The sequence below is a fragment of the Nannospalax galili genome, unplaced genomic scaffold, assembly GCF_000622305.1.
Source record: "Nannospalax galili isolate Female #2095 unplaced genomic scaffold, S.galili_v1.0 scaffold768, whole genome shotgun sequence".
Lineage (NCBI taxonomy): Eukaryota > Metazoa > Chordata > Mammalia > Rodentia > Spalacidae > Nannospalax > Nannospalax galili.
In genome coordinates, this window is record NW_008360317.1 from 3,549,272 (window position 1) to 3,565,365 (window position 16,094).

At 40.3% G+C, this 16,094-nt stretch overlaps 1 protein-coding gene across 1 annotated transcript in view; it reads right to left on the reverse strand.

Moving 5' to 3' along the window:
* Positions 1–2,923: 2,923 nt before the first annotated feature.
* Rxfp2 (relaxin family peptide receptor 2) overlaps positions 2,924–16,094 on the reverse strand; it is a 62,037-nt gene continuing 48,866 nt past the window's right edge. Inside the window, exons 14-18 of the mRNA XM_008825035.3 lie at positions 15,737–15,808; positions 13,025–13,254; positions 12,050–12,460; positions 8,438–8,656; positions 2,924–3,913 (exon numbers count right to left, since the gene is read on the reverse strand). Of these exons, the coding sequence (XP_008823257.1) occupies positions 3,654–3,913; positions 8,438–8,656; positions 12,050–12,460; positions 13,025–13,254; positions 15,737–15,808 (1,192 nt within the window). The 3' untranslated portion in view covers positions 2,924–3,653. The remainder of the gene's footprint in view (positions 3,914–8,437; positions 8,657–12,049; positions 12,461–13,024; positions 13,255–15,736; positions 15,809–16,094) is intronic.

A 16,094-nucleotide genomic window follows, 5' to 3' on the forward strand; every position in this document is an offset into this window, starting at 1 on the left:
TAAGTGTCAAGGTCTGAGGATGTAATTCAGTGGGACAGTGCTTGCCCAGCACGTTCACAGTCCTGGGTTTGAACCCCAATACTGCAAAAACAAAACAAAAAATAGTCTTGTAAATTGTCCAGTCTGGCCTGAAACTCATTGCCCTCCTTCCTCTGCATCTAAGTATCTGTAATTGCAGGGCTGGATTTAATTTTTTCTGAAAAGTGTGAAATAGTGCCAGGAAGTGAAGAATTGAGTTATCTTTGTACTTGATGTAAATTTTTACATGCTTAACACTTGGATAGTCAGCATATGGCTTTATCTTAAGACACATAATAGATCTTAACAGAAAAGTAAGCTAATATGTTTATGTAATACAGTTTCAAAGAAACTCAAATTATCAAAAAAGGAAAATCCAAAGAAATTTCTTTGAGGTCATATCAGTAGTAGATAGTTGAAGTGACACTGTGTTTTTATTCCCCTGACTTTTGACCCTGGATTTGTTTGCCCTACTTATGCTTTACCTGTAGTAGGAAAGGGTTTTGATTTCCACAGCAGAGTCACTGAATCAAGCTCCACAGATCCATAGCACCTAGTAAAGAGATTGCTAAGCAGTGAAATGTTATTGGTTCCCCAGTAATTTAGAAAAAAACTATTCTGATAGTAAAAAGAATTGAGAGCTAAGAATGAAACAAAATTATGTAAATAAGCTTAACTATATTTAATACAAATAATCCATATACTCTTTCTGGACTCTCATCTGAGGCCCCCAGTTGACTTTAAGAGTATCTTTTTCCAGGCTAGGCATGGTGGCACATGTCATTAGTCCCAGCACTAGGGAGGCAGAGGCAGGCAGATCTCTGTGAGTTCAAGACCAATCTGGTCTACTTAGCGAGTTCCAGGTCAGCTGGCGCTATAGGGAGACTCTCTCTCTCTCTCTCTCTCTCTCTCTCTCTCTCTCTCACACACACACACACATAAGAGTATCTTTTTCTTTCCAAGATACACTATGTCAGGCACACACAGATGCATTGTGAAGATGTGGAGTAGTTGGCTTGCCTGACCCTCTCCCACTCAGAGGTGGAGTACCATCTACTTGATATTCATATTGTCAAAGAAAAGGATTCATGAATTCAGATGGTATTTTTACAGCCACATAGAAATACTGGTTTTAAAAAACATGCTTGACCTAACAAAAAGGTCTCATTCAATCCAGATAAAAGATCATTATTTTCTAAAAGCATACATACTTGTAATGGTTTTCCTTCTGTAAGGCAGTATAGAGTAAGACTGTAAATCACTGACCTATCAGATTTCAACATTACACTATCTGTTGTCAAGTTACCAACTAATACATACTTTTTTGTTTCCCATAAAGCAACCAACATCCCAGAAGCCTCTGTTTTATGCTTCTCATGCCTACCACTTGAGAATAACAGTGTGAACGTTAATGACTGATGGCTCTCAGATACCTGGATCACAGGCCATGGACAAAGATTTTTTTTTTGTCAAAATGGAAATATTGAGGGCTTAGTGTCTAGTCTGTATGTTCTTTCCATTGAAACATGCATTAGGAAAAAAAATATATGCTGAGACTGGGTTAGTCATCTTTCCACCACTGACAAATATCCGAGGTAAACATCTAAAAGGAAAGAGTGGTTTGGGTGCAAGGTTTCAGAGGTTTCATCAGTGGGGCTTGGCCCTGTGTGGCACAGTCCATCAAGGCAGGGGGAAGAACCTGTTTACCTTGCATCAACTGGGGAGCAAAGGTGAGAAAGCAGACAGGGCACCAATATTCTTTCAAGGTCACATCCCAGTGACTTAGCTTCCTTTACCTAGGTTCTACTTCCAGAAGGTTCCACAACCTACTCACAGTACTATCTATCACCTGGGGACCAAGTCTTTAACACACGAACCTTTGGGGGACATTTAAGCTACAAACCATAAGAGTGATCAAAGACTTGCAAAGTACTTTAACAAAATATCAGTGAGTTTAGAGACCCAGTTGTAAAGCGACTCAGGTTGTAGAAAAAGGATAGAGAAGAGTCTGAAACCAAAAGGAATGAAGCAGCCTAGTGATGGGTTGGAAGGTTATTTATAGAATTCTAATGCAAATATTTCACTTAAGGAAACAATGTATTGACCAAAATGAAGGAACTTGCACTGTGATTTTAGTTAGTGACTAAGTGATAGCATAAAATACCAGGATAACTGTGACACTTAAAACTCTGAGGCTTTTGTTGTCTCCTGGATATAACTGGATAAAAGGCATCCCGTCTAGTAGTAGATGTCCCATCATTCTAGTAGAAGGTGATACGGTGAGCTGGGCAGATGCTCGCACTTTGTCTCTTCAAAGGAACAAAGGCAATAAACGGATAATAAATTAACTTGTATTTCATGCTTTGACAAATGGAGAAGAAGAAAAGAAATGTAAGACCTGCCTGTGAGACAAAACGCTGTGCTTCCTAGTGATATTCTTTATCTGGAAAAGTATGCTCAGCAGTCAGCAAACCCTATATGTTCTTTATCAAACAACGTTCAGACAAATGCAAAATATAAATTTATTTATCTGATTTTTTTTCCCATACAAACTTTCCATGTAAGTGTCCAGGTCTTCACAAGCATTTTTTATTTAAAAAACAAATCCAAAGCTACTGGTGTTTTTTGTGTGGAAATAAGAATTTGTGCAAGTAAGTAAAGGGCTCCAAATTAAACCACTCTCCTTGAGTCTTTTCTACCACTTCTTGTTTGTGTATTAGATGAAAACAACAGTTGGGCATGGTGGCTCATGCCTTTAATCCCAACACTCGGGAGGCAGAGGCAGGGGGAATCTCTGTGAGTTTGAGGTAGTGTGGTCTATGTAGTGAGTTCCAGGCCAGCTGGGGCTACAGGGAGACCCTGTCTCAAAAAAAAAAAACCAAAAACAAAAAGAAAACAACTTATTAGCAATAGAAATACTGCTCTAAACTACTTGATAATTATAGTTTTTGGAAGTTTGGGTCACCATCCAATTATCCTTTATTCCCTGGGATCTCTGAGCTTTTTCTAAGCTTAAATAAAAGCCAAGAAAGCAAGTGGTTCTAGGCTTCAACAGTGTGCCTCCTGATCATCTTGTCATATTAGAAGCAACAAAATTGTTTAAAGTTCTGCATTTAAAGTTGGTATCCCACCAGCCTGCAGAAGTAGGACTTTGGGCAGGTGAAAACTCAGAAATCCTTTGCTATCAAGCCACCACCAAGATGTTGATTTTATTTGATACTGAAAACACAAGGAAAGAGGTGTTGGTGTTGTGTCACGATGACCACGTTGGAATAAGATGCATGGACAGTGCATGTCGATGTAAAAGAAAGCCATGCAGTGGCTACATGTGGGCGTTCATGGGTAGACTAACAGTGCTGACTAGCTGGAGATCAACTGCTTGTCAGCAACTGTACATGGATTCACTTGTACATGCCAGGCATAAGGGGGTGAGGGGGAAAGGTCTTTGGTGCAGTTCTCGACATGGTTGATAGGTAGCAGAGCCACTGTTGGAATACAGGGCCAGCAGCCATTCTACTGTGTCCCTTGTGCAGAAAGGCTGGCTGCTGGCCAAGAAGAAACAGATCTTAGATGCCATCTTCCCCAAACTGTACCTAGTTTAGGTAGTACCTCCAAAGTTCAGTGGTTCAAAGCCATCACGAAGAAACTGGCTTCATTATACTGTCCCCAAGGGCTATTTTGTTCAAAACTCCAAGTTTAAGGGAGGAGTCATCTGTCCACACAAAGGATGTAGATAAACTTTTCTTTTTAATTTTGAAAATTGATTTCCTCCGATGTCTGTGCAGCAGCTGTTTCAACTTGTCCTTAAACAAGGTAGTGGTGAGAGTGTAGAGGATTGGATTCAAGGCGCTGTTTATTGGAAGGAAGAAAATCACTATCCAGGAAGTGATTGTGCCTGGAGAAAGAAAGAAAATGTGAAAAGGGATAGAATGTGAAACTGCTTTTCCAGTGGACAGAATCCTGGGCCTCCAGTATACTAGGCAAGTGCTTATCACTGAGCTGTATCCATGGACGGAAGGTAGTGATATAAATAAACATTAAGGGGCAGGAGAGATTGCTCAGTGGTTAAGAGCACTGGAGGTTCTTGCAGAGAACCAGGTTCAGTTCCCAGAACCCACATGGTAGCTAACAATCATCTATAACTCAATTTCCAGGGGAGCCAACACCCTCTTCTGGCCTCTGTGGGTACTGCATGCACATGGTGCACTTACATACAGGCAGACAAAACACTCATATACATAAAAATAAATAAACAAATTTAATAAATAAACATAAAATGCCCATTACACATTGCAGCTAATGCTACTTATGAGGGTATTACCTAGAATATTTATGAGCTATGGATTCAAAGTTTTACTAAACTTTTCTGAGTTTCAGTAACTAATTTTAGATTGCTGTGAAACAAAGCTGAAAGCACTTTGTAAACTACATTTTTCTATACAAAAGGTATTTTTCTTGTTTTATTGCCTTAATTTCTAGAAAAACAAAAAAAATGAGGAAATAATCTTTAATCAACAGAAGAAGGTCCCGAGAAACTTCTGGTTCAGCAGTCAGATCTGACTTTGGTAGTAACTCCATCCAGTCATCCAGACTCACTCTCCTGCCCTGAGAGCCGCAGGGCCCTAGCACTCTATTATTGGGGGTCTGAAAATTTGAAGAGGAAACTTTGTAAAGAAGGATGTGCTCCTTCCTGCAGCTTTTCCCCTATGCACCCTTTTGTGGATAACCTTACACATACTAATAGAATATTCCCAGAACGAGGTCACATGAGGGTCTTTGTGAAGAGAAATTTGGAAGAAGAGGGCCCTTCCTGAGGGTATCATTTGTTGGGTCAGAATGAAATCCAGAAGTGAAGACCTGCATTTTGCTTCCCCCTTTAAGGATTCTTTGTTTCTTGGCAAGACACTTCTTGTTATGTGGCCATGGCTGGGTCTATGGTACTCTCTAGACTGCCTTTCTTCACTGTAAAAAGGGTCTGAGTGAGGATAGCTCACTTCACTGAATCTGGAGCTCCGTGGGCATCCCTTTTTGATGTTAATGCCTGAGAGTCTCAACCCCAACAATGTTGCCTCCTCCCATAGCAACACAATTTCAAAGAACCCAGGTTGGGGGAAAGAGCTGGACAGTGTGGCCAACGATACTTTCTCTCACTGTCCTTGGTCTGCCCCTCCTTGTCCACTAACTCTGCAATTTTCTCATCCTTTAACCACTGTCATTTTCTTCTTTTCTTGAGCTTGCTCTGCTCCTTAAAGACTTTCATCTTTTCTCTTCTTTCCATTTCTCCTTCCAGCTTATCTGACTTTCCCTCTGCTGTCTCTTTCCAGCCCTTTCCTCTCCTCTATATTTGCTTTTTCTTTTTCTCATCCCATTTTCTCTTCTTTGTTTTTTATTTTTAACTGGAAAGAAAATGGAAGGAAACTACGCTTAAGCCTATTTCAGATTCATTAAAATTTATATTATTTCTTCTGAAACGAATAAAAGAGGTGGTCTGAACAGTTAATGACTGACGAAGAACAGAACAGATTTGCCTTTTGTCTGTTGTCACCAGTAATCCCACCTCAATGGGCAGAAAGAAATCTCTGATAGACAGTGCTGCTTTTAATTGAGCAGAGCCAATGGGCCCCATGCATTCCATTCAGAATACACATTCTGGCTGAGGTTCTTGTCCAGTCCTGGGGAGACCTGGTGATTTGAGATCAGCAGCTGAGTTTTGAAGCAGGAAGGCGAATGCAGGATTATGTTTTGGGCTGACCTCAGGTGCTATTAATGATGTGCCATGGAATTATGAGGTCTCAGAGGGTATGGACAGGGTGGGTTTAGGTCAATGGCTATAGCATTTCCTAGAATGCCATGGGAAGCTGTGCATGTTAGAAAGGCTTTGTCACGTGTGATAAAGACTTTTATGTTCATCCAGATGTTTCAGATAAACATGCAGACATTGAAGATAAATGTAGTACATGGCCCAGTTGTGGGAACACAAGACATTTTGTCCTGTTTTAGTGTCTTTCATCAAGGTCATAATTAAACTTGTCATGAGCTAAAGTGTCTCATGCTCTCCTAGAATCCTGATTACTTCTACTGCTATCCAATGCCCCATCACTAGATGTTTCCTGATTCTAGATCAGAGTGCTGGGGCCCGAGTCATGCTGAAATCCTAGTGCCTCTGACTGTGATTAAGTTTGAAGACAGAACCTTTAAAGAAGTGAGTAAGTTCAAATGAGGTCATCGGTGTGGGTCCTATTCTCATTTGACTACTGTCTTTTATTTATTTATTTTTTTGTCTTTTTGAGACAGGGTCTCCCTGTAGCCTCAGCTGTCCTGGAACTCACTATGTAGACCAGGCTGGCCTTGAACTCACAGAGATCTGCCTGCCTCTGCCCCTCGAGTGCTGGGATTAAAGGCATGTGCCACTGCTGTCTTTGTAAGAGGAAATTTGGACACATGAAAAGATACTCCAGCTGGGAACATAGAGAAAAGCACATGTGAGGACATAGCAAAAAGGCAGCTATCTTTAAGACAATTTGAGAGGCCTCAGGAAAAACCAAACCTGTGGATACTTTGATCTTGGACATATGTCTCCAGACTGGTGAGAAAATGAAAGTTCTGGGATACTCTGTTATCATGATCCTAGAAACTAGTAGACCCAAAAGGAGTTAACCGACTCAGAATATGGAAGCAATTTGAAAGCAGTCTAGGAAGAGTTTCAGTGAAGTGATGTGCCCTCTCCAGGCTACCTCAATGGACCAGTGACTGGGTCAGGACATGAAGAGGAAACTCTTGCCTCAGTCTACATCCAGGCTAAGTATCTGGAGTAGGAAGTACATTACAGGGGTGAAGAAAGGAACGGGGTGGGGGTCAAGGAGACGTGTTCCATCTTTCCCACTACTCCTAGGTGAGCAGAGCTTCCCTGATTTACTGAGAAAGGCTCCCTCTTGGAGCTCACATACTTTCTGGCTGCCTCATGTGGTCTTGTTATATGACCCTAGGGCAGCCCACAGCATGGCAACTGGTTTTTCATTTACTAAATAACAGTACACGAAAAGTGCAGTGGGAAATGCAGAGGTGAATAAGACATGATCCCAAACCATCTGGAATTTATAACCTTGAGGAAGCTCAATGCCAGTGAGCATCAACAAGCAAGTTGGAAACAAGACATCATGGAAGTTAAACAACTTGGTTGGAGGAGGTAGGTTGGTGGGGGTCTGGAACGGCACCATGGAGTGGGAGAGCACTTGTATTGAGTCTTGAAGAATAGAAGGTATGTTTAATAGATTGGACTCTCCTCACTTGAGTTGGGAGAAAAACTTCAGCAGATGCTGGTGTCATATCAGAGACATACAAAAGAAAAAGTCCAACCATTGGGCTTGGATCCCAGAAGACATGAGGGTGGGCTCTTACTACAGTGTAAGAGGTAGTACAAAGTTAATCCTATGTCTGGATTTTATTACATGAGTAATGGAAGCCAATGGAGAAATTGGTCCTGTTGAATTCGAAATGGTCTGATGTAAAAGTTGAGCTGTCCAGGTAGTAGTCATAGATTGGAGATTACTCAAGAAACATCTGTGGTCATTAATCTTTAATTAACTCTGCTCTTTGTGTTCAAATGGATCTCTTCCAGTAATCTGACAAATTATTATGGCTTCTGCTTTCGCTATCCAGGCCAGGAAAGGCTCCCAAGTGTTCAGCTTTGCTCTCCCTTGATTTTCAGTTGCTGGTCTCACGTGCTTGAAGGCCACGCATGCTTGATGGTGAAGATAAAACCAATAGGGATAGCTGTGGCTGTGTGTGCCACTGCACAGTGTAGCATCTGACAGGTCTCACATAACTGCAGAAGCTGGAAAGGGCTTCGAATAAAACCCTCACCAATGAAAGCTGATTTTCTCTGTGAAGTTGGGCTGTGTGCTGGGACGACATACTTCCATGGGCTGCCTCACCTAGCAATTCAGGACCCAGTATGCTGTTTCATGACCAGGACAATGGAACAGGGGCTGGTGGATCTGTCTGGGTGTGTGAGCATCAGAATCATAGGGAGATTTGGCAAAATACCTTTCAGTATGTTTTGGCCCCAAGAAACTAATCCAGAGGTCTATGTGGAACCAGGGCACACATATCTTTATTTATTTATTTTTCCTACACTTGGTTAAGAACCACTCTACAGCTCAGGCAGAAGCAAGAAACTTAGACTTACATCCTCCCTAGTTCTCATCTTTTATTATTCTTCACTGGGTTGTACTACTGCCCAGTTTTTACCATAGAAAACTAACTATTAAACACTGGGGAGGATAAGAACTCTTTGTATTGACGCCACAGGTATTGATGGAGAATTTACTGTGTGTGAGACATGCTCCTAGGCCTTGGACTGGTCACACAAAAGACCCAAGAAGGCATAATGTACTTGGGAATAATAAAAGGGACTGACCTGGTATTTCCACTTGAAGGAGAGAAAGGATTTTAACTATGAACACAGGAATCCAGCAGATGGCATCAGAGAACACTATAAAAAAGAACCGGTTTGCAACAGCCACATCATTCCCAATGTGATTCCTCACTTCTGCCGTCTGTAAGGCTGTTTTCTGAATGGAGTAGAACATAGTAATATAGGAAAACACAATGATGAGGAAAGCCAGCAAGTTCACACCTGTTGGGAAAAGCACACGTCTTAGTACCTCAGATCTGAAAGTCAGCAAGGAAACATTGGGGTTCTTGGATATTAAGTACGGTGCCTCCAACACTGTACGTTCCAGAAACACTCTTTCATATGAGCTCAGTGGTGTTTACTTAAACTTCCTCAGTTTAAAGAGATAAGATCAAAGAATTGGGTTTTGTTTAACCTCAAAAAGAGATTTCAAAGACATAGATCTTTTATGAAGTATTAGACCTCAGAAATTCAGATCTAGGTACACTATGGAGCAAGACCCTTTTCTAAAGCATGAAAAACGTCCCCCCCCTTTTTCATTAGTTTTGTTTTTAGCTCTCTGGAAAGTCAGCCCTTAAGGTATTACTATAAATATATGTATGGTTCAAAAAACAAATACAATCTTAGCTCCTTATTGTATACATGTAGATAAACAATCTTAGACTTTATCATGAATATAATGGCCTCAGAAACACTATTCCTCATGCTTTGGGTTTTAAATAAAAATGAAACATAAAACAAAAATATGTTTTTATTTACTTTAGTAAGGTTGCTCAGAGTAATTTAAACTTATGATTCAGAACTCTTTAAAAAATTTTTTTTTATTTTATGTGTATGAGTGTATTGCCTGCATGTATGTAAGTGCATCCGTGACATGCAATGCCCACGGAGAACAGAAGAGGCCATTGGATCCCCTGGAACTGGAGTTATGGACAGTTGTTAGCGACCATGTGGGCCCTGGGATTCAAACCCGGGTCTTCTGCAAGAACAGCCAGTGTTCTTAACTGCTGAGCCATCTCTCCAGCCCCATGATTCAGAACACTTTAGACTCAATTTAGAAAAGGAAATAAAAAAATGCTAAAAATTTGGCTAATGAATTATTCTTTCAGGGCTAAATATATTCACAAATATCATTATCCCTTATAATGGAGATTTGTTGTTCCTTTAGCTTGCTTTACTTTCCTGTAATAAAAATCTAAAACAATGATTAGCTTATTCCTTATAATAAGTTGAACATATTTTGAGTTGTTTAAAAAAGTCTTAATCTGAACCTAGACTCTCTGTAAGACTGGTGATAGCTCAACAAAATACTATAAATTCAAGACACTTAAAATTTTATTTATTTTTATTTTATTTTATGTGTATGAGTGTATTACATACATGCATACAAATGCACCCGTGTCATACAATACTCCTGGAAGTCAGAAGAAGGTGTTGGATCCCCTGGAACTAGAGTTATGGATGGTTGTTAGCCATCATGTGGGCCCTGGGAATCAACCCGGGTCATATGCAAGAGCAGCCAGTGTTCTTAACTATGGAGCCATCTCTCCAGCCCAATAAATTCAAGACAATTTTTTTATCCAAATAATTTCATATGTCATGGAATCTTACTATATTGCTATACAATAGAATTTTAGAGCACAGGTTTTTCTTAGGCCTCTTGTCAGGATGTTTAGCTTGGCATAAAAGAAAATGATTCTGTTAGAAAATTCTCCTCTGCCCAAATTCTGAAAACAAATTTACAGAAAGGATGAAAGGTACACTGTAAACATGCTGCAATGGGGAAGTGTAGATGAGGCAAACCACTATTGAAAATTTTCTCTAAATCTAAATCTGTTCTCAAGTAAAAATTAATTTAAAATTGTATATTCCTATATTCTTCAAGCAGAAAAAAGAACTTTATTTAGACCTCTAGGAGGCTGATCACATGCAAATCATATACAGATGGTGGTGGTAGTGGTATGTATATGTACACAAATGTCACATCCATATTTCTCTCTGTTATAGATCACAGGTGCTTATCCTCATGACTTAACTGTAAGATTCAGCCACGTCAAACTTCTTTAGTCCTTCAGCTGGACCTCTTTCTTGGTTTGGGGCCTTGGAAGCCATTGTCTTTCTCTGGAATACAGCCCCTGCCCCCACCATTCTCTGCCTTCACTTGGCTATGCCTCCTAATCCTTCCAGCTCCAATTCTCCTGAGAAGCCTTCCCTGGTCCTCAGATGTAGGGCTCCTAGAACATCCTGTAATCTTCTATTATGGTGCTTATCAGCCTGTTTTCTAAGGATGCACTTGTTGGTCTGCATCCTGCTTTCTGCAAGGTCTGTGAGGGCTGAATCTAGTATATCTTTAGTTCTGAATATAGTGCACAGTCCATGGAAAGTGCTAAATAAATCCTTGGCTCAGTACTTGTGTAATGTGTATGTACATGTGTTTATGCATGAACATACATGAAGGAGGTCTCTATGAAGTATACCTAGGCTAGGAACCATGAAGGAATGGGGCAGGAGGAGCATACTTAAGAACACACAGCTACCACACAGAGCAGTGTGTGAGCATCGTTATCAAAACGGTGTAGATGAAGAGCATTGCTTTTCAGAGGAGATAGAGAAGGAATAGCTGGAAAACTGGGAACAAAGGTCAGAGCCACATCAGGATGAGCTTTAACTGACTCATTTAAACTTGACCTTGAAAGTAGTATGGGGGCCACTGAAGGTGTCTGAGTGGAGATCTATGTAGCTGCTTTGCTAATCAGGGAAGTTCTAACAGGGATTGAGCACAGATAAAAGGGGAGGGGAAGACTATGATGGCAAAGGGCCAGTACGGGGTAAGGTTAGAATTCAGAGTAGAGGGAGCAAGGCTTCAGACTAAGGCACAAACAGTGGATGGACATCAGGAAGAACATGAGTCAGAGGAAAGTTATCTGAAGAAGAAAGCACCATAGAGCTTGTTGACAGTGAGGATGAGGGGAAAGGATAAAATGCTTCAATAAAAAAAAAGGCACGGGAGTGGCCTTAATGTTAAGCAGAACTAAGACATTACACAACAGAAAAATATAACTTTAAAGTCTAAATTTGCCTTTCATTTATAACAGAAAATATAAGGTCTTTCTAAAGATACAGAGAGAATTAAGAAAGCGGAAAAGGATTCCCGTTGAGCATCACTAACATTGCTGCCTTAAGAGCTGTGTTTATGAAAGGCAATGAATCTGGTATTTCCATTCAAATAATCTACTAGTGAGCTTCCAGATTTTCATTATTATTTATTTAACTCATAACTAGATAGTTTAAAAGAAGGACTAGGCTGTGGTAGGGTTTCAGGCCTGGGCACTAAACTAGAATTCTTTGAGCTATGAGCACAAGGCAAAAGGAAAGCAAGGGCAGTAATTGTTTTTCGCTCACCATCCTGACAGGCCCGTTTTTGTTTTCCACGCTGAATCTCTACAATAAAAAAGTTTAATAAAAACGTCTACAAATGCACAACAAAAACTTCTTTAGCAAGAACACAGATATGATAACGTTTATTTGCTTTCTGAACGGACAGATCTACCTTCGCTGGTCTATAGCATTTCTATACAAACGCTGTTTCTCCAGGGAATGAAAAATGGAATTTACCTAGGAAAATTCCGAGCGAATACCCTCTGCTTCCAGTATCTTCCGTTTGGTCGTAATGAAGTGGGAAGCATACTCCGTTTTTCCCATAAAAGTTGCCAAAATAATTCTCACTCATAAAGGGGAGTGCAGCTATTAGAAATCCCGCCACCCAGATGCAGGAGAGGATGGCGGCGGTCTGGCGCTTCCCAAGACGAATGTTGCTGAAGGGGAAGACGATGACGAAGAACTTCTCCACCGTGAGGAAGGTCAGCAGTAGCACGGAGACCTCGGTGGACAGCATGGCCAGGGAGCCCATGAGGCGGCAGGGCACGCTCTCCATCCACAGCAGTGCGTACTTCTGATACTGCCCTCGGTACTTTATGTCGAAAAAGCCCACGGAGAACAGGTACACCCCCATCAGGCAGTCCGCACCTGCGGGCGAATCCATGTTATTTTGGTTGTTCTTAGCATCTGTATTTTTACTTTTCTATAGCCTTCCTTCCGGATTAAATGAACTGATACAACTACCCACTAGATTACCAAAGAACCTATGGACTTCAACATTTGCATTATTTCAGAAGCACTATACCATGTTTAATTAAAAAGAGTCAAAGGAATAGCTAGCATTTAATCCTAATGTGTTACTTGGATAGTTAATAGAGTCACTTTCTAAGCTTATGGTGCATGAGTGGTTTTATAACGGAAGTCCATCATGTTCAGTTTATAAGTCATAAAAATCTCCATCACCCATTCCTCACTCATCAGCCTGTGATTTCAATTCTAGGACACAACTGCAGGGCTGTGTTTCATTGGGAACATATAATCATAAAGGGCAGTGCATTCACACCTATAAAATGAAGTTCACCCACCAAAAGTAATTCATATGAAAAGATATTATTGAAGGCCTGCATGTAATATATACACAAAAGATATATAGAGATATATAAATATAATAACTCATAGAAGATATTCTATTTACACAGGAAACATACTTACAACAAAGGATTTTGATGGACATAGCGTGAGTTGTATTTTCAGCTTTAATGAGAGATCTCATGCCAATGACAACGAGATTTCCAAAGCTTGTAACGAAAGCTATAACCCAGACAAACACTCTGAGGATACTGTTAGCCAAGAGGTCCTCAAATGAAGAAATACCGTCAGTCGAGGGCATACATATTCGGACATTGGGAGCATAGGAGCAGTATCGAAAGTTTTTGAAATAACTAAAGTCAAAGGGGGGAAAAACACAGTCACTTTACAGCAATGATTCAAGAATTACAGCTGTAGTCCTGCTAGGATGCAACTGTATGGCGGGTTTGGGACTTCGATAGGTTTGTTTTGGTTCGAGGTGATGATATAACTAGGGAGTTTTTAAAGTAATTTGTGAGTCTAGGTTGTGTTCTCTGAAAGATGAGTACTTTAGAGGACCCAGACCTTCAGTAGTGGTGACTGGAGAGAACCAGGGGACCATGGGGATTTGAACTCTCAGGGCTCTACTTTCATCCCCAGTCATATTGGATTAGTCTCTCCTTGGGTATCACAGAAAGCAGATTACCACCACAGAACTGACCTCTAGCCAACATCTGAGGCTTGCATTATAAGGAACTATTGTAACTCATTTAAAATATCATTGGCTGACATTAACGTCTAGCCTTCTTTTCCTTGATGGTGGCAGAAGGGGAGAATCTGAGACTAGGAGAATTCAGTCTCACTGGAGCTGGAAGGAAAAGCAGTCACCGGAAACACAGACTTCTTATCACAGTTGGGAAGGACTTCAATTCTAGAGGGAAATACAGGTTTTTTCGTGGTCAATGCATTTGTAGTCTGGTCGTGGGGAATCTTGAAGGTTGGAATGGGCCAGACCATTTGGCTTATGACCATCCCTTAACTTATTTGTTGCGATTGTCTCCCATTGAGCCCATTTTATTTTCACTCTTTTACTGTGTCTTACAGTTCATTGCTCTGCTCTTGGCTTTCAGTTGAATATACTTTTGCCATCTCCTAATTCAGCTTCTACACCAGCAAGTTAAGTCTGTGCCACCGTGTGGTGCCTTCCTATGATTGCATGCCTGACTATCCCAAGCTGCTTGACTGCCTTCCACCCAATGATCTTCTGATGACCTTTGAATCCCCACACAAACCAGGCCTGTTCCCTTCTGAGAGTCTTGGTTTTATTTTTCTGTTTGGATGTGTTCAGGTCTGCTCAAATGCCACATCACTGACTATCCAAATCCTGCATTTATCCTTTTACTTATCTTCATGAAATTTAATAGCCAATTATTAATTGGCTCATTTACTCTTATTTCAAAGTGAAATGTAATCTCCATGGGACATTCTCCCTCTTGTTCATCATTATGTTGCCAGCATCTAGAAAAGTGCCTAGCACATGCTAAGGACTCAAAAAATATTTATCAGATCAGCAATTAGATGATGGACACTGAGCGCTGGGTGTGTTAGAGATGGAGGCAAATTCTACCTCAAGGAGCTTACAGTCCAGCTCCCTGACATTTAGCATCCGATTAAAGGATTTGACAAATGACTTTATTGTTTTCTTTTTCATCCCTGGAGTTCCTGGCACAAACTTGGCTTGACTTCTGGGCTCTTTTAGGATTCCATTATGATCATTGTCTTTAGATAGAGCCATCTTGGCTCTTCCATTGCAACCAGTGGCATGTGGGAGGGGTGGGGTGATGAGGTGGGAGTGCTTCACTAAGTAAGAGGAAGGAGAAAGAAGTCTGTCATTTATCAGGGAGGCACCTAAGCTAACATGTTTTCTGTTGGTTGTTGATGCCTTCCTGACCTTCACTTTGGATTTGTATTGAAAGCAGCAGCTTCTCCATCAAATTTTGAAAAGACTGGGCTTCTCTATTCTAAGAAGAACTCACCTTCTGCCTGCAGCAAGTAAACGATAGACTCATTAAATATTTATCTAATGGTGCCACAGAAAGAGAAATGAACAAAAGCACATGGATATGCATCAAACACCTGTCTTTAGGCATCATGTCTCCTGCACAGACATAAACACAATGTTCTCCCCCAAAGAGCACCTTCTCATCAACACTTTCATCGACTGGCTGCACCCAACTTGGGATCTTACATCGATTTCTCCCTATTTTTGTGGATGACAATGGTTAATTTGAGATGATGAACACATAGATTATATACAGTTGATAAAGAAATGATCATGTTAAAAACACATATATTAACACAACTTACACAGTGCACTTTAGCCAAGTATATTAAAGTGACTTAACAGAAACTACGATAAAGATTAATTACCTCCATTTTGTAGTGCACTTAGTAACAGAAACAACACCTGGAATCTATATAGCTCAACTCTTAGAGCAGCCGACTGCTCAGTCATGTGAAGTGAATTAATGTTTCCAGGTCTCCTGAGTACCATTTAGCCAGTGACTTCATCTGGTGTAATATGTGGCATTCTGGTACCCTGATCTCTTATTGGGCCTCAATTGGATAAACAGCGTGTTTCCAGAGAGAAGGGTCATTCATGTCGGCACATCATAATATTGAACTCTATTTGAACAGGGACCAAAGGTGACAAAATTAAAAAGTTCTCAATAAAAAAGACTTTCGTTGCATAAAAACACATTGCAGTGATAATTAGACAGTTGGCACGAGTTCATCATGCCCTTTTGTCTCCATTCCTTCATACATACATACATACATACATACATAAATACATACATGTGAGAAAGATTCTTCATGGGCTGAAACATTCTTATATTTATATTTGGAATCTCTATCCTTTCCAGGTCTCTGGAAAATATATATAATAGGTTTAATGTTTTTAGGGTAAAACTTTGAGATATTTCATTTTCTGTTAATGTTTTAAATATGATGCTTCAAGGTTTTATGTTACCGATTCAAACATGGATAAAAATTTTATAGTATACTTTCTTAGAAAATTATCATTAACATTTAAATCTTCAGTAAGTTGGAGCTTAAATAAAGAATTATGTTCTAATACAATATTTTGACTTCAAAATGGCAAGTGTCTGGGTGTCAGTGGTTGAATGTTTGACCAATAAACACAAAACTTTGG